This window comes from Ursus americanus, chromosome 3 (genome assembly GCF_024610735.1).
Source record: "Ursus americanus isolate L20-20 chromosome 3, mUrsAme1.1.p, whole genome shotgun sequence".
Lineage (NCBI taxonomy): Eukaryota > Metazoa > Chordata > Mammalia > Carnivora > Ursidae > Ursus > Ursus americanus.
The window spans coordinates 86,362,061-86,388,279 of NC_142129.1; the positions used below are offsets into that span (position 1 = coordinate 86,362,061).

The window sequence follows — 26,219 nt, forward strand, 5'->3', positions numbered from 1 at the left end:
GGCCCTCACGGGGTGCCTTCATTCCCATGCAGGGTGTTTCCCCAGCTCAGGGGCTGGCCCGTGGACTTTGTAGGTACAAAAGCATGATCTGCTTCCATGCCTACATCCTTCTCTTGGGGATGGACACACCCTAGCCAAGCTCACAAAGGCACAACCACCAAAAGGCCAATTTCCTGACTTAGGGTAAGAAAAATCAATATGAACGATTTGGGTATTTGTATTTTCTGATGAACACATTCTTTCATGATAGAGAGATTAAAGTGAGAATCAGATTACCAGCCCAAGATTACTCAAAGAGAATGGACCACAGCAAAGGCGGGATGAGCTGGATGAGCTTAATGCCCAGTGTCACCTCTAAGTCATTATCTGCCTCACAGAAGATACTGGTGTTCATGGGTCAGAACACCATCCCTCTGGCCACTGCTAGAGGAGCTGTCATATTCTATCTTTCTCAATATCCCTTTTATAGACTCCCCTACTTTTATGTACACCTTCATTCTCCAGACATTGTACAATATAATTAACTAAATGTAATCTTTCTTTAATCTTTCTTTAATCTTTCTATAATCACAATCCAGTCTTGCCCCTGCTAAGGTGATTTACAAATTACTCAAATTCTATTTGGGCACTCAAAATCTGTTGGGTCCTCTCTATGTAGGTCTGATCTTACCAATAATGTTTAATTATTCCTATCTTCTTGTTCAAAGTGTAATTTAATCTCATTTTGCACTGCCTGTTTTCCATGTATTAGATCTACTCTCTAGCCAGCTAAGGTTGGGTTTGGCCAATGAATGGGACATCAGAGATCAGAGGGAAGGAGGAAAATGAGGTAGGGGTATTTGATCCCTCAGCTATCTTCTTATGGGGTCACTGCAAATAGGCTACTTCTCCAGACCAATGATCACAGCTTTTATTGCAAGGGTCCTCTCCGTTTCTGAGTTTTTGTAATAGCTCTCATCCTTTCCCCCTTTGGCCTTGGGGTGATAACAATTCTCCAGTATTGCTAGTCCCAACATAATTCACTGTACCTTGTTGGTCTCCCTAAATCCTGTCTACACCATTGTAACAATCTCTTTATTAAACTTTCCTAATTTCCTCCTTCGGACATGCCATCTTTTTCCTGTTGTGACCCTGATATGGGTTGGTGTTGACTTTAAATCCATATATTACCAATGGGTGGTAAAGGCTGGAGCACAAACATGTAGCTAACTAATTATACAGTGATAGATACCCAGGGAACTAGGAATTTAATCTTTGGGGCTCTCAAATGTTATGTATTATTACTTTCCTGAAAAATAAATGAATGAAATAAAATAGAATATTGAGTTAAAAAAGAACCTTAAAGAGTGTCAAGTTTCTAGGCAATGCATAAAATTGAGGCAGGTAAGGCTCAGTGGCTCACCAGCAATCACAAAGTCCCTTAATTACAGAATCGAGAGTAAACTGGGCTTTCTGGTTCCTAGGCCTCTGCTACTCCTCTTCCCCTTGGCATATTATTTTGATTCCTTGAAGAAGAAAGCAACATGGGTGTCCTACAATTCTCTTCTATCAAACAAGAATTCTAAAAAAGGGGGGAAGAAGGAGGTAGGTGTGGTGATTTTAAAATATGCCCATAATTTCTTTGATAATTCTCCATTCAAGTGGTAGAGCTAGATTCCTCTCCTCTTGAGTCTAGACTGTATGTACTGACTTGCTTCTAACTGACAGAATATGGTGGAAGAGATGGTGTATCATTTCCAAGACTAGGTCATAAAAGGAAATGTGACTTCCTCCTCCTTGCTCTCTCCCTTGGACACTTGCTCTGGGGAAAGGCGGCTGCCATGTTGTGTGGCAACTTCAGTAACTCTCTGGAGAGGAGGTAAGACCAACCGTCAATAGCCCTTTGAGTACACCATCTTGGAAGCAGATTCTCCAGCCCCAGTCCAGCCTTCAGATGATCACAGCCCCTGGACTTCAGTCCAGAGCCAGAACCACCCTTCTAATCTTTTCCTGAATTCCTAACCTAGAGAAACTATGAAACAATAAATGCTTGGTGTTTTAAGCTGTTAAACTTGAAGGTAATTTGTTACACAGCAATAGTTGATGAGTAAAGAAAAGAAGACAAAGGAAGGCAGAAAAGAGAAAGAAGGGAGAAAGAGTTGTCAGAAAAAAATGCAGCTTGTGAAATACTCTTGCATAGCACAGCCAAAAATTGTTCAGAGAACAACTACATAAAACAGAAGGCTGATGAGTTGGGGAGTTGCCGAATCAACATATTTGGAGCATAGAATGTCATGGTTTTTATATGAATACAAAAAAAAAATGTTTCATAATTTAAAAACTTGCAAAGTGCCACTCTGGTCAGATCATGGTCTGTATAAGCCTGATGTTCTATTTATGATGGCAGAACAAGATGTTGTGGGGGAATATGAGTACTCTGTATGGCACGAATCTCTGAAATCACGATAATTTATCCAACTAATGTCAATATATGTATGTATACAGAAAGACCCTTTTTTCAATATTATTTTCTATCCTCTTTTTTTTTTTCCTCTAAAGCTGCCTCCAAGCTCTGAGAGTTGATCCTTCCATCTAAAATTCTTGTGACAGTCTTTGCTGGAAGATCTGGAAGCCCAGAGGCTAAAGGAAACTCTGCTAATTCAATGATAATATCTGGGGAGGGAATGGCTATTGGAGACTAGGAAGGCCCCGTAAAATACCCAAAGTTACAGTCATTAGCCATCTCAACAAAAGATTTAATCTCCTCGAAGATCAGTTGTTTCTCTTGTCAATTCTATGGTTTGGGCCTTCATAAAAGACACACATTCTTTCTTTCCTTTTTTTTTTTTTTAACTTCATTGTTTTTTAGTAATCTCTACACCCAGTGTGGAGCTCAGACTCAGGACCCTGAGATCTAGAGTCACAGGCTCTTCTGACTGAGCCAGCAGGTGTCCCTATACAAGCTCTTCTTGCTCCATAAAAACGAACCTCTCTTTCTGTGGCTTTATGTGACATCTAACACAGGATGAGTGGTCCTCTAAACTTTCTGCTGAAAGGCCCCTAATTGCTGATTCTGATATTTGGTGGATGGTATTCATCCTCAATGTGGATTATTTCTTTTATAACCCTTGATTCCTTTTCCATTTAGCTTTCGTCTTCTCAGACTGAACAACGGACAAACATTAAAGGAAGAAAACAAAAATAAAGACATACAAAGATCATAAAAAGTAAAGCTGAAACACTTGTGGTGAGCAGAGCGTAACGCTGAGTTGTCCAATCGCTATGCTGTACACCTGTAACTAATGTAGCAATGTGTGTCAACTATACTTCAATAAAACAAAAAAAAGGAAAGTGGAACTTTTTTGAATGGTGTTGTATAAAAGCTAATAATTTGCTCCCATATAAGCAAGGATGTGTGTAAGAGAGTAGTGGTGCTTCATGCTTGGATCAGAAGAGCAGGTGAGTAAAATGCCGAAGCTAGCGTATGTGAGATTGGGGAGCGACCTCAGGTCATGATATAGAATGGCAAGGAGGAGGCAGGCAGGCTGGGGCGGGGGGATCTGTGTGTGACACCAAGGAGGCAGCCAGCAGAGTGGGAATCAATCAAGGAGAAAAAGAAATCACTGAAATTAAAGAAGACATGAGCAAGCAAGTTTATGAAAGGTGAAGGAGGGTGTTGACTTCTGCAAGTTACATCGAGAGACATCCTGTCCGACAAAAGTCAGATAAAGGAGAAAATGGTCCAAGGTTTGATAGACAGCTGCATAGCTTGCTAGCTAAGTGAGAAAGTAAATAAGTAAGCACGTAAATTTGTGTCAGTAAAAAGAAAAGAGGAAAAGAGGGTAATAGAGTTCACTACATGCTGTTTGTTTTCCCCAGAAAAAGGAGAAGTCTGTAATACCTTGTGAGTGACAGCGAGACCCCTAGAGGATGACCGTCCACGTGGTCCAGCTCTGAAAAGAGAACCTCCTCTGATTATGCAAGTCTTCGGGGGCAAAACAGGACTCTGTCTGATGCTCTGGGGTTGCACGGTTTATTTTCCTAATGGGAGACTGGATTTTAAGTGGCACAGGCAAATGTCTGAGAGCTGGAAAGCATAATAAAGTTCAGGAGGGAAAAGAGAGTTCCTGGAACAGATTGGCTTACCATTGCATTTGCAAATAAGTCCCCTACTGTTAAAATCAGCCTTTGGCATATATATTTGGTTTGATTCTGGAGAAAAGGGAAATAATAAAATCCATGACACCAATGCTTTGGACTATCTCATTTAAGGAAGCTAGCAGAAAAATAGCAGTAATTGGAGGTACTCAACATTTTTGGGATACAGATTACAATTTTTTTTTCAAAATCTCATTGCAAAGGCTAGTAGTAGCAAGTGACCAGAATCATAGCTCTGACCTGAAATTATGCTACAAAAAGAAGGTGACAGACTTGACTTTCCAGCATGTTCAAATCAACAACACAGTGACCAAAAAGGGTCTGAATAGTGCCTTTGTCTCAGGAGACAGTCGTCAATACAATGAGGCATAACTCTTTTAAAAATAGAGCCAGCATATGGGTTGCCTTCTAACTGTGTGAAATATATAAAAATGCTAAGAAAATGTGATTAGAATTCCAATACATTATGGATAAAGCTTGAAATAAGGCAAGAATATTCATGCACCCCTCTGCAATATGCATAACAATAGAAACTGAAAATACACTGCATGGTAAAATGCTAATGAAACATTAATAAGCAAAAATTTCTGTGCATAATCAGTGAAAGTAGAGGGTTATTAAAGATTGGAAATCTACTGTTTCGGGAAAAGTGAAGCTATATAAATCAAGAGGACAGAATTAGAAACGGTAGAGGCAATCTGTTTTGTGTATCATAGGATCAAGAGAAAATAATATATAAAGTATCATCCCAAATTTCTTTTAAAAAATACCAGCTGCTGGCTCTGGATATTGGGAATATGGGAAATTCTATTATTTTTTCTTTAGGCTTTCTTGTTTTTCAAATAATCTCATGTCTTACTATTTAAAGTATCATTTTTAAAAATTGTGATACAGATTTAAGGCCATATATCATTATGAGGATGACAAGAACAGATGGATTCTGTTTTCATTTTGGTGACAAATATGCAGGTCTAGATTCAGTGTAAACAACTATAGAGTGATTGAGACAGAGAAGAGGAAAACATATAAAAAGAATGAGAAAAGAAGAAATATCTTTATTAGAATTTTAAGAGTGATTCTTTAAAAGGTGAAAGGATACAAGACAATATTTGGAAGAGATATTAAATAAAAAGAATATGCAACAGAATTGTTTTCCTATAGAGTTTAAAATTTTAACATGTACGTGCATTGTACAGCATGTTAAGTGTTTCTTTTGAGACATCCATGGAATCATAGAACTCTAGACTTAAAGAGAATCTTAGAGATTATCTATTATCAATTCCTTCATTTTATAGAAAAAACGGAGACCCAGAAAGGCAAAGTGACCAAAAACTAGTTAGAGAGAGCTTGGGATTTTTATACAGGAATTCAGCATTCAGGGCTCCTTTTACCTGCTTTGACTGTAGTGTACGCTGCCTGTGGGCACTGCAGTCTTCCTCTTACAACTTCCAAAAAAGACTAAGAACATTCATTAGGGTAGGCCATGACATGATAAAGACATATTTTAAAGGGATATGTTCAAATTTTCAAAAGTGGAAAGGATTAGATAACTAACCAGGAACTAAAAGAAAGAGAAATTGCTTCCGGAATGAAATGGAGAGAATGGGGGTTGGGGGCCACAAGGGACGTCAATGAACTCAAACTTACAAAGTATGAGTAAGAGAGACTAACCAACCCAGTGAGACTGGTCTTGAATCAAGGGAGGGAATAGATAAAATGAGGGTAGAAAATGGATGGCTGATGAAAACGATGATGTTCGAGGTGTTTGGGTTCTCTGTTGGTAGAAAGATGGCTAATCAGAAATAATTTTTTACGAAGAGCCAAATAGCAAAGTGTTCTGAAAGTCATAAGTGGAAAACAGAAGGTTAATGGGATTTTTCTGTTCAGAGAAATATCACTTAAATCCAAAATAGGAAGTAGAAAGAGGGTAGAGCAATTAGGAGATGTGTGACAGAGGACACTGAACACAAGACCCAGAAACAGGTTGGATTTTCAAGGAATTATTTGACATGAAAAAGTGCATCCACGCCTTAGGAAGAAAATCCTCTCTAAATGAGTAGAAATAAAAATGTACAACCACAACAAAAATGTATGACGAGTTGGGGATATTTAAATTCGGGTTTCTGTTATATTAACAATGCATAAATCTGAACCATAAAAATGAATAGAAACTCATCAAGATATAAATAATAATAATGAAAGAAGAAAGGATCGTCTCTCGATAAATATTACGATTGTGCGGGTTTCAAGTTTCCTCTGTTTATATCAGCCAGAAAAAGCGTTTTAAATTAGAAATATTTATGAAGTTTCGTGACTAAAGCAGTGGCAGCTGAAAAGTTAAAAAAAAAAAAAAGAAAAAGAAAAGAAAGAAAGAAAGAAAGAAAGAAAAGAAAAAAATAGACTGTCAAGTATTTTCTTCCTGACTAGCACTAACTTGCCTGTCCCACTTCCCAGGAGAATCAGAGGCTCTTGCAATTATACAGTCAAGGGGGCTGGGGAGGACCACACAGGAGCCCGGCTCACTGCGGGAGGACGGGTTCTCAGGGAGGTAGTCTGAGGGAAGATGGCTACCTTTTGCCAACGGCTGTCTCTGGAGGCTTGGCTCTGAGCCAGGGATCTGCATCATGCTCTCGGCTGCTCGCGCTCTGGCAGCCCAGCGGCTAACATTCTCTGGCTGTCTTCAGTAGCAAAAGATGGCGTGTCTATACCCAACCTACATACCCAGCAATCAACAGAGGACGCTCACCTCCAAATTAATTAGGTCTCCTCGTCTATACTCTCTCAGACCCTCCTCTCTTTCTGCATAATTTGTGCAATCTGTTTTCTATGTATTTAACTTCAGTCCCCCCCCCCACTCCCACCCCCACCAACCGGAATATAAAGACAGGAACGTTTTGCTTCTATCCTAATTGTCCCTTTGTGTAACTGTATCTCCCCGCCCGAGCCTGTGCACAGGAGAGGTGCTAACAAATAATGTAGACTTCATGGAAGAATTCCCTCGCAGATAGCCACCCCCAGCGACTGAAGGAAACGTTCCTTAATCTCCGTCAAACAGGTAACTTTCCATATTTTTTTAATCCTGGGAAATGGTTGCATTTCACATATCTCTCAAGGCTTCTTCTTATTCATTTTGCTTACTGCAACTCTCAGCATTAATATTTTTGATTCATTGGGATGTGCTCCAAAAATAGGAAATCAAATCTAAACACATAAATTGGCTCAGGAAGCAGCATCCTGAACATATTATTATTCTTATTGATGATGAACTCTCTGCCAATAGCTTCCCATCCTCCCTGGATTATTGCGTGCCAAAAAAGGCATGCTTCACAGAGCTCTTAGTTCTTTAAGTGGCAGCTTCTATTTAAATCCATAGATAAGGCTTGTCAGGCTGAGCTGCTCTTAAAGCATGAACTACTACTGTAAAGTCACATTGCAGTAGAAACAATACTTTTGGTAGCTTTCCATGTTGCTTTAATCCTTTCTCATTTTTCAGAAACCTTGTGAATTTAAGGGCCTGGTTTAAAAGAAATTTCAATGAAAAAAACAAATCAAGTACTAAGCAATAGCTAGAAATGACATTATAACGTTAACATCAGACATACCAGCACACGTGAGCAGTAAATGTATTTGGTATTCTAATGATTACGGGATCTACTTTGATCTAGTCTTTGAGATATCACGGGGAATACTATATGCTTAAATATTTGTTCAATACTTACATTTTGTGGAGTATATATGATTTGTAGCTTGTGTCCAATCTTTTAAGACAACCAGCTTATCTTATTAGATCCATGGTGAACAACGCATTTCCTGAGAAAACAAATCTTTCATAGTCTTGAAGTACCAGACAGTGCCTGGAAGAAATGATTTAACAAGATTTAACCTTAGGTGCCCTCACTGAGTTACTATGATTCATTTCAGATGTTATCTTAATTTTCCCATCAACAGGGTAATGTCTTAAAGGATGAGGTCGCTAAACTGCTCTACAAATATGTCTTTCCGATTGATACAGTTTATATATATCTTGCTGATTCTGTGTCTGCTACTAAATAGTTGGGAAACCTTGGGAATGTCATTTTTATATCCATCTGGCCTCGTTTTTCTCATTTACAGAAGGAAGGATTTGAATAAGATCAATGGTTTAAAGTATTTGGCAACAAAACCCTTTCTTCAAATAAAATATTTTGTCAAAGCCTGAGGTATAGAACAGAATATGGCTTCAATTAACATGGCTTGAAAATCACTAATATAAATGCTATCTTACGTCAGTTTGACTATGAAATATTGTAATTCCCATTAATAGAGTCATGGTTCATATCAACAAGTAGTCACTGAATGTCTACAGGTATTAAGTTCAAGGATTCTGCTGTATTCTGTGCAAGCCAGGCCATTACCCATTTTTGCCAGCAGATGATTTTCCAGAAGGAGACCACAGAATCCCACAAATAAAATAAAAAGTTATACTATAAGTACAAAATGGTACACAAAACAGGGAGTGATTACTTCTGGCCAGGGGATCAAAGAAATATTCATGAGAAGGTGGCAGCATTTGACCAAGATGTAGGATTTTTGACCCGGGGCAGATGAGTGTTTCCAAGTGGGGCAAACATAGTAACCGAAGGTTTAGAGGTAGGAAATTGAAAGACAAGTTAAGAGAAACGCAGTATTTCAGTTTGGTTGTGGTATTAACGGTATGATGGAGACTCTGAGTTAGAGCTGGGAAATTAGGTTGGAATCATATTATCTGAGTCCTTGAATTTCAAGGTAATGAGGTTTGTCTTTATTCTCTAGGAAACAAAAAGTCATTGGAGATGGGATTTTTTTAATTTTGTTTTTGTTTTTAGCAGAAAATGACATAAACGGAAACATAGCTATAAAAGATTTCTCAAAAAAATGTGTAACTAAAAGTGGGGAAGACTGGAGACAAGAAGGTGAATTGGAAGACAACAGTCCAGCAAGAAGTGTTGAAGATCCAGCCTGGTACAGTGCTAGGGATGGAAATGTCTCACCCTAAAATTCGTATGTTGAAGCCCTAACCCCAATGTGGAGATAGGGTTACTGAGGTTAAATGAGGTCATAAGGGTGGGGTCCTAATCCCATCGGACTTGTGGTCTTACAAGAAAAAGGAGAGCAGTTACCCTTTCCAAGCTACATGGGACTCAGTGAGAAGGGGGCTATCTACAAGCCAGGAGGAGAGTCCTCACCAGAACCTGATGGTGCCTGCATCCTGATCTGACTTCCAGCCTTCAGAAATGTGAGAAAACAAATTGCTATTGTTCAAGTCACCCAGTCCATGGTCGTTTGTTATGGCGGCCTGAGCAGACTAAGGCAGACAGTGACATTAGGGATGGCAGGGAGAGGACAAATGTCAGCAAGTCACCATGGAAATAGAATCAACAGGATTTGACAACGAACCCACTTGGGAATGTGAGAGGCAAAGGTCAACAGTGGCTCTGAGTCTAAGTCAGTGACTAGAAGGTGTTATGCTGCCATTTGCAGATTCAGAGAACAGAGGGGGAAGAACAATTCTGAGGGAGAAGAGCTTAATTTTTGTTTCTGGTGAGTTTGGTGATTGAATTGGCAACATAACCATGCAGACTCTTCTAGCAGCAGGCAAACAGAACTATGGATTTGGTGGTTAAGAGAGATGACTGAACTAAAAATATGATTCATTTTGGAGTCATCTGCAGAAGCATACCACCAAGGACTGGTCATGGGTGAACAAAAACATTCATGCACAAAAAGATCTACATGATCCCAAGTCTACCAAGAATGATATCTATCTCCTTGTTTGCTACCTAGGCCTGGCTTACATGTGATTTTTACAAATTCTAGACCTTGTGCTATAAAAGAGAGTTGGGAATGTAGAAGATCTACCTTTGAACTGGTAAATACAATGTAGTTTAAACACCCCAAGTAACCCCTTCTGCTTTGATACATGTGTAATTTGTTTCTGTTGGCAAGAAGACCAAACAGAATTTACGAGGCCATACAGTTCAACAAACAAGATACTATGACCCTGAAGCAGAGTAAAGGGTCAACTGTTCTTCAAATAAAGCACACACTAGCTCTAAGAGAACTGAAAGCAAAAATGGAACATTCTATCCCATAGGGATGCTGATTAGCAAGAGAATTCTACACCTGGGAATCTTGGTTCTTGCATTTCACAAGTGACAATGGAGTAACTAACTTATAGATGATAAGGAAGGAAGGAATGAAGGAAGGGAGGGAGGGAGGGAGGAAGGGAGGAAGAAAGAAAGAAAGAAAGAAAGAAAGAAAGAAAGAAAGAAAGAAAGAAAGAAAGAAAGAAAGAAAGAAAGAAAGAAGGAAAATAACTGAAGTAGAACAAGATTATTATAAAACAAAAGAAAGTTTCACAAATATTCACCTAAGTGGGATAATAAATAGGATATTTAGCGAATACCTTTACGGTCCTTCTTGTAAAAAATGGCCACCTATCTTAAGCATAACCGGTTTCTAAAATTCATAGAACTTGAAGATGCAGGCTTGGGATTTCCCACAGACAGACCACTAAATAGGGACTAGAAAATCTTAGCCACATGGTCTCCTGAACCCAGAAATACAGAGTTGCACGAAACATGGGGATTCCTTTAACTTAATACCTGCTATAGAAATTCATAGTCTTTAACAAATATGTGTATATCATTCTCATTTCCCAGAAGCACTATCACTTATTTAAGCTATTTCTTTTGCCATTTAGTGACATATTTCTACATTTTATATATATGTTACTATTTCTGGACTCTCCAATTTAGACATTTCTGTTGACTTCCTGTTATGGAATGTCAGGATTTAGTGCTCTCGTTCCATGCTCCCACAACAGAGACACACAGACACACATGGTTCTCTTTCTCTTTTTGTGCCCAATTTGGTCAGACCACACTTTATAGTTGTATCGGTCCTCACTGTTTCCATTGTTATGGCTCCATAAATCCTGCTCATGGTGGAGCCCCCTAGTCTTCTTTGGTTTTATTTCCTTGCCTATTCAACCTTCTGTTTTTCCTGGAGTGGTTTGTGCTGCTGTTTTCTTTAATTGACTGGTTTTCTCTGGAACTATCATTTATTCATTTCCCAAACTCTCTGCCAGAGGTGTTGTTTTTCTCAATATAATCAAACACATTAGATAACTGACCAGTGCCTTTCTTTTGCCTTGGCAATTTCCCTCTGCATGTCTTTGATTTGCTACTTCATTTGGACCTGGCTGATCTCCAGACCTGCTAACAGCTGCTGCCCCAGGTCGCTATTCATGTCGATCCTAAGAATTCCCTTAGTCTTTCTTCTGCATGCATTGCCCTCCCCCACAACTTCTTTCTTTCTTTTCCTCCTCCTTCCTTCTTTTTACTCAATAAATATTGAGTGCCCACTATGTTCCAGACATTGTTCTCGGTGCTGTGGATAGAGCAGAACTAGTAATAAAGACAGCAGTGTTGGACATGTTGAACTGGAGGTAGCTTTTAAACAACTCAAGGCAGTTGGACATAGAATTATGGAGTTCAGGGAGAGGTTAGGGCTGGAGGCATACATCTGAGAATCATGCACATATAAATGGTATTTAAAGCCAGTGGACCTGATGTGGTTACCCAGGGAGTGAATGTGAAGAAAGAAGGTACCTGGAATGCATCAATATTTAGAGGCAGGAGGGAGGATATAGCATATCCAGTAAAAAAGAATGAGATGTGGTCAGGGAGGTAGGAGAACCAAGAAAAAGTGGCGAAGTGAAGAAAGCACTTCACATGCTGCTTACTTCCTCAAGCTAGCAAGGAAACTCCCTGACCATCAGGGAGGCCCCAGTCCCTCTTTACGGGGTTTTCAGCTGATTACATCGAGCCTTGGATAACTTCTCGATTGACTCAAAATCAACTGCTTTGGGACCTTAATTCATCTGCAAAATCCCTTCACTCTTGCCAGATGTTATCGGGTAGAAGGAAGCAACAAAGTCCACTCACACTCAGGGAAGAGGATGCTACAGGGCTTGAATAACAGGGGGCAAGGGTCAGGGGTCCCCTAGAGTCTGCCACTGAGAGGTTCAGTGGAAAGGGAAACACTGATGACTCAGAAGAGAGGTGGCCATCGCAGAAGCAATTTCCCTGCATCGGTCAGAGGGAACAGGATGGAGCACAGGTAGACAGAGCATAGCCATCCGAGTTATCAGGCAGAAGGTAGAGTATGTGAGTCCAGGCGCAAGGAGGCTGGTTGATGTGGGGGGGGGGGTGCTGATGCTAGTTCCCGTCCCTTGCTGGATCCTCTATATTCCTATTCCTCGGGCAATTTCCTTGTTTTCATAAAACTTATTCCAATTCTTGAGAAAGGGTACAGGAGTTTGTATTCTCTAAAACTTGACATGTCTGAAAATATCCTTATTTCTACCTTTAATTTGCTGGATACAGAATTCTGGGTTGGAAATAACTTTCCTTCAGCATTTTCAAGATATTGTTCCATTGTCTTCTAGCTTCCAATGCTGTTGCTAAGAAGTCTGATTATAGTCTGATCATACTCTTCTGTTTATCTATAACTGTTCTGAAATACTGAAATTTCTGTGTCATAAGACTGGTGAGGGTGTTTTTATTTACTGTCCTATGGGGCTGTCCACGGGCCCCTCCAGTCTAGAAATTCATATCCTTCAATTCTGGGGAAAATTCCTGTATGATTTCTTTAACAATTTTCTCCATTTATCATTGTTTCTTTCTTGAACTCCTGTTTTGGTTGTTGAGCTTTCTGAGCCAATTCTTTAATTTTCTTATTTTTCTCCTTCACTTTCTAGGTTTTTCTCTTCCGTTCTATTTTGTGATAAGTTTCCTCACCTTTATCTTTATCTATTTTATGGATTACATTTTTACTATCATAGTTTTAATTTCTAGGAGTTCTTATTCCTTTTATTTATAGAATATTGGCCATAGAGCCAGACTGCCTGGGGTCCCATCCCAGTACCATTTACAAGCTGTGTGATCTTGGAAAAATTACTTTATCTCTCTGTGTCTCCATTTATTCATGGGCAGTGTAGTAATATACATGTCATAGGGTTCTTGTGAACATTCAATGAGTTAACAGATACAAAGTGCTTAGAATAGTATCTGATAAATAAGCGTTAACAATTGTTATTGTTATTGTATATCTGAGGATATTAATGAGCTTTCAGAATTTTTCTTCTGTTCACTGTAGTCTTTACTTCTCTAATTTTTTTAGTTCATTTATTTTGGTCCCAGTCTTTCATACTAAAAGTTTTCTTGGAAATTGATGATTCCTACCTGAATTCATGTTTATGAGGTGTGTGGGGGTGGTGGTGGGTATTGACTGGTGAACTTCAAAATGGGATGAAAAGACAAAGAATTGGGCCCTCAAATATCAACATCTGTAGGTCTTGACTCCAGAGCTGGCCAAGTTAACTAAAGAGGAATCCTCTGATTTCCTGCCTAGAAGAGTGTATATTTGGTTCGCAGAATTTTGGCAGTCCAGTGGGGGAAAGAGGCCACTGATCAGTAGTTCACCAATTAGAATCAATCCCTTTCTCCTCAATGCCGCATCTTATCCCCACAATCAGCTGCGCAAGTCTCAAGTCAACCCCTCTCCCTCCTGCTGGGAATGAAGGAACACAGTTGCTCGCCTATGTAGGGCAGAGGAGGGCCAGAGGGTGGACAGTGTCATCAGCTCCTTCTACAAACATTTCACTAATCCTCGCTCCTTATTGCTTTTCAGGGGCACCCGGTGTCTCCGGGTTCTGTGCTTTTGCCCTCTGGGATACAAATGTGATCTTGCTTCTCACTGGTTTCCTCTCACTGAGCCCTCACCCAAGCCTAGGTTCCAGTATTCTCCAGTTTGCTAAGTTAGTTCCAAAATTTTAGTAGACAACTCTTATCTGCTCTTGTCTCTTTTCCTGTTCCTTTTTCTTTTTTTCCATTTTATTTATTTATTTGAGAGAGAGAGCCAGCATGAGCAAGGGGAGGGGCAGAGGCAGAGAGATAAGCAGACTCCCAGCTCAGCAGGGAGCCTGACACGGGGCTCGATCCCAGGACCCCAAGATCAGACCTGAGCTGAAGTCAGATGTTTAACCAACTGAGCCACCCAGGCGCTCCTTCCTGTTCCTTTTCTAAAAATTAAACAATTACAACTTTTTAAAATTGTGGTAAATTACCCATAAAAAAAGTTTACCATCTTAACCATTTTTTAGTCTATAGTTCAGTAGTGTTAAGTATACTCACATTCTTTTGCAACCAACCTCAGAAGTTTTTCATCTTGCAAAACTGAAATTCTTCACCCATTAAACAACTCCCTTTCCCCCTCCCCTCAGCTCCCGACAGCCACCATTCTACTTTCTGTTTCTATGAATCTGTCTGCCCTAAGTGCCTCATTTAAGTGGATTCATACAGTGTTTGTCTTTTTTGAGCGGCTTATTTCACTTAGCATAATGTCCTCAAGGTTCATCCATATTGTAGTATATGTCAGAATTCCCTTCCTTTTTAAGGTTAAATAATTTAAATTTTTTTATTATCATTTTTACTTTTTATTATAGGTCTCTTGTTCTTTTGTCCTTATGAGTTTATATATATATTTTTATTTTCCCCATTCCTTTAGCCATGGTTTCAGTGCAGCTTCAGGAAGCAGAGATAAACTCGTGAGCCCGACCTTGTCCTTAAGAGGAAACCCATCTCTTATTTATGAAATGTAGCATTTAAGGATATATTCTCAGTTGCTTTTGAGAATCTCCTTTGCTGTACAAGACTCCTTAAAGGAGAACAGTATAATGAAGTTGCATTTAGTCCTCATTTAGCCAGAGAGAAACTTATGCTTTGATGATAAGCAGAAAAGTTACTGCAAGCGATTGTCTTCTCAGTATGAATCAAGTGTAGTGGATCCCCAAGTGTGGTCCCCAGACCCGCAGCAGAAGCATCACCTGGGAGTTCGACAGAAATGCAAATGCCCAGGCCCCCCTTCTGACCTACTGAGTCTGAAAAGCTGAGGGTTCAAAGCTGCATCTAGACATGAATCATTTTATTTCATCTTAGTCCAAACGTTTCCAAGATTTCTGGGCTATGAGGTGGCCATCTTCATAAGTCGTGAAGGTGCATATACCACCGACAGTGCCCTTGTTTGTGACTTTTCTGTTTGCTGAAGAGGTAGGTCTTGCTGTGTACTTTTTTATGCTACCCAACGCCTTCCATACCCTGCACGCCACTGGCCACACTGACTCAATCAGGAGAGAACCTCTCACACAAGGCCAGCCCATCCACTGGATAGTAAAGACCAAATGCACTGGATTCCCTCTCTTCCGGATATGAGCTAGAGACACCAAAACCATAGTTGGTGCTGAACTGCTAAAGGTATTTAAACTGAGAGAGACGGCCACAGTGGGCTCTGTGTAAGAACAACCCCCATGCCCTTTCCATTTGTCTGTCTCGAGTGGGTATGTATTCCTCGCACCAAAGCACCGTGATCGGAATTCATATTAACTATTGGCAAGAAATGCTGTCTGACCGATTGGTCACAGTTATGGTAATCCATGGTAAAGCTTGCCTAAACTACGGCTTGTCCATGCTGGCGTCCTGTGTTGCCAGTCGCATATAAACAAATTGATGTCTCCGTCCAATATCTATTCAATTTTCCATGTGTGAACACAAATCTGGTAGCATTCTTATTTCATTCCAATGCTGAGCTCTTGGAGTTCTTTTGCAATTGCTCCTGCTTCTCTGAGAAACTGCTGAAAATTGCTTTGTAAATCAACCACCAAAGAATCAATTTCAGTGATGTTCTTTTAAAGAATCCAAAGATAAATAGCCCCCAGAGGCCACTGTCACTACACTCCAAGGTTTGGAAGGAAATATTCCGAAAATGAAAGCAAAGGAAATCACAACATATTACCCAAATGGTTATGGGGTAGTGAACAAAAGCCAGACTAGGAGTTTAGAAGTGAACGTTTGTTCTGAGAACAATATTAACATAATAGGACAACCAGGATCAAGCTTTAATTTTTCAGGTCATGGTTACTGATTTAAGAATTGATGCGAATAAAAATCGTTATCAGAGAGCTGTTTGCAAAGCTGTTTTAAATCCCACATGTCTTCTTTTAATATTATACTGTTGTAGAATATCCCAGGTTGGGAGAGACCATATAGGTCATCTAATCCAATTATGCATTTCATGCCTGACTCACTTGTATACCCCTAAAGAAATGACAGCCACATGACCCTGGCATTGCCATTGAGACAGAGCCACGCACCATACCTCATACAGTAAATCTACAAAAACAAAACAACGACAACAAACTACTCCGAAACACAAAATATGCCACTTTGAAATACGGTTCTTGTAAATGTTTGGAAAAGTAGCTCTTTTTTTTTTTCTTTTTTCTGTCATTCCTGCGGGAAAGAGTGTTAACCGTTTGGCAGATCCTGATTATTGCCCCCAGAACTGGTTCTCAATTTCCAAACGTTTGCTTGGCACATGACTGCTCAAAATAAAGCTTACAGGCCCAAGGTCTTCTTATGGCTACATGTTTCAGTCCTATTGCTTTGTTACAAACTATCCCCAAACTTTGAGGCTTAAAACAACCTTTGTACAATGCTCACAGATCCTGTGGGTCAGGATTTGGGGCAGGGTGTCACAGAGCTGGTTACTTCTGCTATCCTGGCATGACTTCTTTCGAAGCAGTCACAAACCCATCGGGATGCAAGAGGAGAGGAATTAAGATTCCAACGCTTGACAAGGGGAGTGGCAAGGCCACACTGTAGAAGAACACAAGGGACAGGAGATATTTTTGGAGTCACCTTTGGAAAATGCAATCCACCACATCATGGATGTGGCCGTCTTGACTAAATTCTGGCCAAGAGGGTATAAGAGGAATTGGCGTGTTCAACTTCCTGGAAGTGTTCTGAGGTGTGTGTGTGTGTGTGTGTTTGGATAGGAGATGGGGGTAAGGGGGGGGGTGGAATCCCTCTTTTTCCCACTTTTCTCTTGGCTTAAATATGAATGAGATGACTGAAGGTAGAGCAGCAATTTTGGACCACAAACTGAGGATTACAGAGCAAGGAGCTAGAAGGAGCCTGGGTACCTGAGGGTCATGGAACCACCATATACCAGCCCTGAACCGCTTACCTTTACATTACAGAGAAATAAGCTTCTATCTTCCTTAAGCTACTGTATTTTGCATTTTCTGCCACATGTGAGCAATGCTAATCTTAATAAAAACATCATCATAAATGAAGGCAGATAATGAAAATTCATCTTAATTACTGGATGTATAAAGATAATAATGCTTATATGGTTTATATAATGCTTACATGATTAAGAGCTGGACTAATATGGTCCTCTATGAGGATCATGGTATTTTATAAAAGCTTACTGCTTACAATGCCTGGCACAATTGGAAATACTTTACTATATGTAAAAACAACATACTATTATGAGGTTGATAAGAAACAGAAATTGAGAAATACATTAACTCATGGAGCAATTACAAGCTGGATTATAAACAAAGGATTAATATGAAGATGAATTTTTATAAATGTTATCTCTCGACTTCTAGGCTTTGAATTTCCTGAGTCATGTATGCATTCTTTTTTGTGAGTGGAAAGATACATCAGAATAACTGAGCTTGCCCTTTAAATATTTTATTTACTATATGATGGTCATTGTAGAAAATGAAGTACGTGTTTTAAAAAACCATTTAATTGGTAAAAAGCAATTTTCTAATTCAAAATTGTAAATATTTGCAGACTAAGCCTCATTTTAAAGCCAAGGACTTCTACTTGAAAAGCACACGTCTCTAGTTCTATTTCTCTTTATACGAAGTAATCTATTTTGGAGATAATACTTCAAATCACTCCAGTGTAAGGGAAAGTTTTAAAATAAATAATAGGAGCCTCATCAGGCAAAGCATTTTTTGCTGTAGGACCATCTGCCTTGACTCTGACATTTTACTCAAATGGCTGCACTATCCTGTTTGAAGGACCTCATAATAAAAGGTGCATTTGTCTTAATACATAGTAGTAAGGGCATCAAGTGGGCAATGCATTAGTATCAGTACAGCAGAACAGAATAAACAGGATGCATGGAGAAAGGCTGGATAAAACGCAGCGAAAGAGAAAGAAAGGTGTCACAAGGATGGGGTATTATTTCTTGGCCGAAACAGAACCAGTAGCACAGATGACTTTAAACAAAAGACACTGCCAACACTTATCAATGCAACTAGATTCCCGAAGGAAAATAAAATGCCGCTACCGAGGTGGAGGCTGAAGTTTCGGGGCAAATCGCTTGGCAGCAGCTCTGCGCCGTTCGCCGTGCTGACTGACTTGTGGAATTCGGCCGAGCGGCCCGCCCGCTCCGGGGCGCTGACAGGTGGACGGCGAGGCGCGCCTGGGGGCCACCTGGGGCAATGCTGAGTGGGGCCCGTGCCCGGGGCGCGCGGAGCGGCGTCCCCCGCCAGCCCGCCGCCGCCCGCCCGCCAGCGTCTTCAGCACCGCAACCTTCCCCGCGGCTGTGCGCGACGCCCGCCGGCGGAGGTTGCCATGGTTTCCTGGGGTCACGTGGGCGCGCTCCGACACCCCCTCCCGCGCCGCGCCGCGCGGCGGGGCGGGGGCGGGGCGGCTCGGGCGGCGGGGGGCGGGGGAGAGGAGCGGCCGCGGCGGGAGCGGGAGGAGCCGGAGATGCTGCCAGCCCTCCCGGGGCCGCGCTCGCTCAGCCACCGCCGCCGCACGGAGCAGCCGCGCGCCGGGAGCCGCGGGCCGGGCCAGCCGGGCCGCCGGGGCCCAGAGCGCCGCGCTCGCAGCGGGTAGCGCCTCCAGCGCCGTCCGCGCTTGCTCGGCGGCCGCGGGGCCGCAGGCCGGTCCGGGGAGGCGGCGAGGGCGGCGCCCAGGCGCCTGCCGCCCGGCAGGCAGGATGAGCATCGAGATCCCCGCGGGACTGACGGAGCTGCTGCAGGGCTTCACGGTGGAGGTGCTCAGGCACCAGCCGGCGGACCTGCTGGAGTTCGCGCTGCAGCACTTCACGCGCCTGCAGCAGGAGAACGAGCGCAAAGGCGCCGCGCGCTTCGGCCATGAGGGCAGGACCTGGGGGGACGCGGGCGCCGCCGCCGGGGGCGGCACCCCCAGTAAGGGGGTCAACTTCGCCGAGGAGCCCATGCACACCGACTCCGAGAACGGGGAGGAGGAGGAGGAGGCCGCGGACGCCGGGGCGTTCAACGGTGAGGACCCGACCCCCTGCGCGCCCCCGCCTGCCCGCGCGGTTCCCCCTTTGCTCTAGAATCCCGCAGCTTTGCTCGCCCGCCTCTTCCCGCATTCGCCACCTTCCCTACCTTCCCATGTCGCCCACCCCCTCAGCATCCATTTCTGTCTCTCCCACTCGCCCACCTTCCTAGTCTGCTTTCGTGTCGTGCCCTCCCCCTCTTCCCCTCCTCTGGAGGTGGAGCGCTGAAAGGTTACGGCTCTCTGTCCAGGTGCCCCCTCTCGTCCTGGGCTCGCGGGCAGAGGACGGCCGGTGTGGGGTGGGCATCTGAAAGACAACTTTCACTGTGGTTGGAGAGATTTCGCTGGACGGATACCATTGTGCGTAAAGGAAGCTGGCCCACTTGGCATCCTCTTGCAGCCCTTGTATTTATTAATGGAGTGTCCAAAGAGAAAGGGCGAAGGGTATTCAATTGGATTGGCTTTGCTGTCATTAGGACTGCATATTCACTAGAAGGGGCATAAAATGGACTCACTGGGGCAGAACAAAATTTATGGTAATAACTTCGACATTCTTGGAAACAGAGCAATCTATTATCTTCCAATTTACCAATACTGCGTCGTGTTATTTTTGGACACACAACAAAGGATCCTGTTTAGCCTGCAACTCATGGGGTCTTTGGAATGAGGAAAGGGACTAATAGATAGCTTTTTATTTAAAACAAATATTCAACGATTTGGTGCCTTTTTTTTTTTTTTTAAGTATGAGAAAAACACTGTAGGAAGTTCTGAAAGCTTGTTGGTTGTCTTTAGAAAGAAAAGTCAGTGAGTAATTGTAAGGACTGTGCCAGACACAAGCTAGAAAGAATGAATGGGAAAGAAAAAGGAATTTTCTCAAATAGCTGCTCCTGGCAAGTCCCACCCCTTTTGCTTACAACCCTCTTTCCCTAACACACACAGACACACACGCACAGTTACAGCCTCCTGTATTTACACGACATGCCTAAAGCCCATGTTTATGGCATCCCAAGCTAAAATACCACGGTGTGCAAGTGTTTTCTCTTTGTGGCGGAAGACAAACAAGCATTCAGCATTGCACCAGTCTGTATTTATTTACACTGCTTGTGGTTTGTGTGTCTGCAGTGCATTCCATATAATGAAAACGTTTTAAAGTGTCATTTCCTTAAGTATGTTCCTAGGAAGGTGTTTTCTTTGCAAATTTGTCCAAATGTGTTTTAGAATTAATGTATTTTTAGCTTGCCCGAAACAATCACAAAATCCCTGGACATCAGTGATCTATGAAGATAAAAAGGAAAATGGTTACTTTAAAAATCTTAATTTGGGACTTTTTAGTGTTTCCAGGAATAAGATGATCATAGTCTTAATTGTTCTTTTTGCACAAGAATGTAATCAAATGCTTTCCTTGTCAGAACTAAGAAAAAGGAAAAGAAGGTATATTTTGAATAGAGGGGAAGGAGAAGCCAATAATGTATGACACAGAAAAGGCAGAAGCATCTAATCCTTCTTTTATGCTCCTGGCACATGTATGCACACACACATACATGCACTTGCACGCACACAAAGGAAAAAAAGACTCGTTTCCCAGGTTGGAGGAAACTAGGAACTAAGGGGGGTGGTAAAAAATCTATATATGTTTGGTATGATTTATTGCTAGTATAACTAACGTATTTTCTTTGTAGTACAATGCTTTTGAAGTACTTTGCATTGATGATTCCGTTTTCTCCTTACAACAATGTAGACTGTACGCAAAACAGATTTTATTTCCATTTTGTAATGAATAAGCCATTAACTTCTGAACAGCAAGGATCGTTTTATATGGTTTTATGTTCTCTAAGGCACCTTTATTGTAAAAATTACTCTGTGTGAGTTTTAATGAATACTCATTAACCAGTTGCACTATTTCCCACCCCTACCCACAAGGACTTTAAAACTTTCCAACTACAATCAAATGCAATTTGATCATTATCTGATGCACAGATATGTGTATATGTGTAACAGAAACTTTGGCCGTGGTACTTCCCTCTATTAGGTGCATTAGAAAATATCTACTAGAGTATCTCCTATTTTAATTAATTCTCTCTTATTGTGACTGTTTTTTAAGTATGTAAATTGTGTTGAGACCTGCAGTTTAAAAAGATATATAGGCTACGAGGGCTTGACAAACATTTTTGTAAAGGGCTAGGCAGTAAATATTTTAGGTTCTGTGAGCAACATATGGTCTCCATCGAATATTCTTTTTTTTAACATTCCAAACACATATTTCCTCTGGAAGTTGGGGTTGTACAGAATTGGTCACAGACCAAGGTCATAGTTTGCTGGCCCCTGGCTGGGGGGGGGGGGAGTCAAAATAGTGCTGTTGGAAAAACAAAAACAAAAAATACAAGTGAGCCTATCAGTTTAATGTTTAGGTGCAAAAATGGCCAAAATATAAAAACATCCCATACTGGGTGATTCTCTTAGCATAGCGTAGTAAAGAGTTAAGAGGTGGACAGCGTGTCTTAATTTACTGTGACCCAGCACAAAACCAACTGGTCACTAATTTCTAAAATTTTAGTGTGCATCTCAAGAAAGTTTGATTCAGAAATGAATATTACCTGGCACTGCTCTTAGAGAACTTTTTTGAATAGGTTGGGGAGGTGGGACATGGGTCTTTTTTTTTTTTTAACAGACATCCCAGACATTCATAGTTCGCTGACCACACTGTGAGAAACATTGATCAACAGATAGTGATTATAATGTCTTTGTCTCGTCAACATCTAAGAAAGGTGGCCACCGTTTATTGACGCTGGCTGTGTGCTAGGCATTATCTAAATGCTCTGATTCATTATCCCGGTTGTATGAGGTCTGAGGCTGTCACTTGTCCAGTGTTTCACTGCTAGTGTGCTCCAAAACCAGCACTGAAACACAGGTGGGCCTGGCTCCATCCTCTGCTCTTAACTCCCAGGTTTTATCTCTGGAAGGGGCTGGGGCCGGCATCACTTGAGCATCCCTTTTGTGTCAGACTCTTCGTGAGACCCTTGATGTGTTTATCTATGAGGCTCTGAAAAATGAACTTGTCCAGGATTACACACAGGGCTAGTAAGTAGCAGAGCCTGGTTTCCTACTCACATCTGTCTGACCCAAGACCATCAGAGAGTTCATCCTAAATGAAACTTGTCCAATAGACTGACTCACATCAGGTTTTCCTGGTTTTTTTTCCAGTAATGGTGATGAATGTGAATGGTATGGTTCGTACCCACTCTTATGAATCCCTTTAAGACAAGTGTTGGTATTTATGAGAAGTTGGACCAATTTTTGACCATGAGATTGCTACTCATTTGACTCACTTGAGATCAAGCATGTGACCTTGACCTCAGTGTGGTGGTGGAATCAAATAAGTGAGCCAGGGTCTGGTAGTATGACCATTGATAGCACTGGGCCAAGTGGTCAGACGGCTGAAGGTGGTCTTTACTTCCTTCCTGCCTTTCCAAAGAATCTCTTTCTCTGCTGGTAGCTGTCCCATTTCTGTCCTGTTTTTTAATTTTATTACTTCTATTCCTTTCAGTTTGCATCAATTCTGATTAAAAGGGGAGCCTTTAGGTGTTGGAATGATAATGGCATATGGTAATAACCCTTGGAGGGAACTCTTGAAGTTTTGAAAGAAACTGTAGTGGAGACTGCCTCCCTCTTCCCCATCCAAGGGAAAGCAAATAAAGCATGACATATTGTTTCTGAAAGGGTAGTGTCCCCAGACTTAGAATATATTAAAACAGTTAATAGCAGGCCAGAGAGTTGGATCAGTACTAATGTGGAGTGGAATCTGTGGTAATTAATGATTTTGTGCAGGCATCATTGTGAGATCTTGTGTTGCTCAATAATTTCTTCAGTGAAATTGCTGAAATTATAAAATGAAGTAAATTAAATTCCAATTTACCCCTGTAAATTGACAAGTGGTCAGAAAAAAATTAAATTACAGTTGGGTACATGAAAGAGCAATCAAACTGGAAGAAAAATAAACTACTGTGTATAAAATACAGAAGAACTAACTTTCCATGTTGTGGAAGAAGAATCTAGAGTTCAAAGTGGATACGTCAGAAATTTAGACTATCTTCTAAAGCAAGCATGTCAAGATATGTAAATAGAAATTCACCATGTACAAAGTATGACTTAATCCTCTTAACTCTGACCTATGTCAAACCTTTGTTGGAGATTCGTATCTACCTATGATTTTTTACAGTTTAAAGGGAATATGGGGAATTTATGAGAGATCCTTAAAATCACACAAAATATTGGAAATTTGGAGCTCATGGTGGTGGCAGGGGGAGATTAAGAGGACAGATTGATTTCATGAGAATTGGTTGCTTAAGGAGCGTTTGGAAGCATAGTCACGTGTCTAAGAAGTTTCTTAGAGGATTATGAGCAAATATTTATCTCTGTATCTGCTGCAGAATCAGAAGAACTAAGCTTCATTGTAACTTGAAGAATAGAGCTCAGACGTGCATCTGTCTGAAGTGGTTTATGTGGTCTTCCTGAAATGAGTTGGCAGAAGGGATCAGGGCAATAGATATATTGGCTCCCTAAGAGTCTGCTATGAAAATGTTCTTCACTGTGCTCAAACTGGGAGTACAAAACACTTTTCCCAATTGACTTCTTGGTCTAACTGATAGCAGGAACTTGTAGAGATTAGTTATAGCTTTAATGAATTGCTCCTTTGGCTGATTTATTAGGCTGCCTTTTTATCTCTGCGTTCTTACTTAATAACCTGCTCTCTCTCTGTGGCTACTGGAGATGATCAAGACACAAAGTAGCCAATTGTGAGCTCTTCAGTACATTTCATTGGTTTGAAAATGTTCAGGAAAGCCAGACAGCATTTTTTCCTTCACCTGTGAAGCGCTCTCCTGGTCATATTGACGTTTATCGTACTAATAGTCCTTACCTCATACGGTTGTTAGAGGATAAATGGATTAATATTTATAAGGACCTCAGGACCTGTGCACATAGCGAGCATTGTTTCTGTGTAAGACAAATGATCTCATTAACACGAAATCTTTCAGAAGTGTAAACTTCTTGCAGAATAGCAATTTCATTGTTGCTTTGTGGAAATGAATCTAGTGTTTGCATTTTTTAGAGAAACGAAGTAGGAAATGAGCTTACTTGGCATTTCCCACTTAGGATTTAATGTGAAGTTATGTTGCACAGTAATAAAACCCACATCCTTTCAGCTCATAATTTGTAGCTAAGAGCTGCAGAATTTTATAATTAATGAGACTTTATGGTCTTTGGCTATTAGAAATTTACATGGTAAGTTTTAAATTTATATGGTAGTTTTGAATCCTCCTGAAATGGGAATCACATCATTCAAGAGAATGGCTAAAATATTGAAGCCATTATTTTAGTTATGAGCATAAAGCAATAATAGAGAAGATTTTAAAAATATTTTCAATTTAGATGGTAGTTGTGGTTTTCAAAGTAGAGCAGTGAAGAACATTATTCATTTTAATAGTAGTAGTAAGTGAATACTTTAGGGAAATCGAAGGACTTGACATAGTGCCCTTTCTCAAACTCTTACCCATCTGTTAACTTTAGGCTTAGAAGAGGGAGGGAGAGAGGAAGAGAGGAGTAACATCAGTTGGGACTTGTGGAAGGTTCTTCGACTAATTTATACTTTGGAGAGAGCATAGAATGAAAACACCTGAACAAAAAGTGAAGGATACTTTAATTTGTCTACTTGTCTTAAAAATCAAACTATTCAGCCATTGTTTAATGTAAGACAGTTATAAGATTCCATTTGAGGTTTCATGTACAGTGACGTGCTGCGTCTGGGTGGGATGGAGTAAATATTTAATGGTTATTATTGTTGCAAACCCCATTCCATGGGTTCCAGTAAATTTCCAGCTGTCAAGATTTTGTTCCTAGCTGTCTCAAGAAAAGCAAATGTGTTTCTTTTTCAACTGTGTAAATACCAACAAGAGACCTTTGAATTCCTCAGTGAGAAGCTTATTTGTGACCCATTAAGGAAGTCATTTAATGAGAGTAGTAGCAATTAGAGAAAAGCCTGTGGTGGAGTCTGGGATTCAGTGAAGGAGTTTGACTGACCGCAGGGTCTACCAGAGTAGTGTCTGCACTCTGGATACCAGCAAGGGGCTGGGACCTGGGGTGGCCTGTTAGCAGAAGGAATATATGAAAGGTGAAGGTAGAATGCTGTGCTCCTTCACCCACTCATTTACTCACTGCAGAAATATTGAGTGCCAACTCCTTCCTTTTTTTCTTTTTCCTTTTTTCAAAGAAAAAAGAAATTATTCCCTTAAGTTTACCATCTCTGGACTTGAGAAACAATCCTTTTGTCAGATACTGTCTTCTAGATAGCATGTGTAATCTATTTCATTTAACAGTTGGGGTAGCTGAGAGCCAGAGAAGTCCTTGCCCCAATTTAGTTGATTTGGGTCTTCTTTGTTCCCAGAACTATCACATATATAAATTCTTTCTGTCTTCCATCAAGGTGGTAGTTAAGGTTTAAAAGCGTAGGCTAACGAAAAGTACTTTTGTTCTCTTACCTTCAGAATTACCGATTTTTTGTTCTTTGATTTTTTTTTTCCATTGCAGTGAAATCTAATAAGAGACTTTATTTTTATGTCAATTGCTTAAGGACAGACAACGGGAAAGAAAACAGAGTATAGGGATTTTTCTGAGTTGGATGAATTATCACTGTGTTCTTGGTCCTATTCTTATGGTCCTTTCAGTTTCATCCATATCATTTAGGTATGGTTGAAATAGTTTAAAAACCCCGTATAAAAATCTCACTATGATGCTGATCACTATCTTTATTTTATGGGAGCGAGTTTTGTGTTTCGGAAATTCAAAATGACTCAGACTGTTCCATTATGTAATTATTTTGTGGAAAGAATTTGA

At 40.9% G+C, this 26,219-nt stretch overlaps 1 protein-coding gene and 1 long non-coding RNA gene across 6 annotated transcripts in view; one reads left to right on the plus strand and one right to left on the minus strand.

Annotated features, from left to right (window-relative positions):
* The window catches only part of LOC148110422 (uncharacterized), a 130,540-nt gene extending 111,891 nt beyond the window's left edge, over positions 1-18,649 (minus strand). For all 4 annotated transcript variants that reach the window (XR_015724058.1, XR_015724056.1, XR_015724055.1 and 1 more), the window contains exons 1-2: positions 18,370-18,649; positions 7,857-7,991 (exon numbers count right to left, since the gene is read on the minus strand). This is a non-coding gene — a long non-coding RNA (uncharacterized LOC148110422). The remainder of the gene's footprint in view (positions 1-7,856; positions 7,992-18,369) is intronic.
* A 194-nt stretch (positions 18,650-18,843) lies between these two features.
* PRKAR2B (protein kinase cAMP-dependent type II regulatory subunit beta) overlaps positions 18,844-26,219 on the plus strand; it is an 89,228-nt gene continuing 81,852 nt past the window's right edge. The window contains exon 1 of one of the 2 annotated variants that reach the window (XM_045793456.2): positions 18,844-19,330. In XM_045793456.2, coding sequence (XP_045649412.1) covers positions 19,027-19,330 — 304 coding nt within the window. In that variant the 5' untranslated portion in view covers positions 18,844-19,026. The remainder of the gene's footprint in view (positions 19,331-26,219) is intronic. The other variant, XM_045793455.2, reaches the window with a different exon arrangement.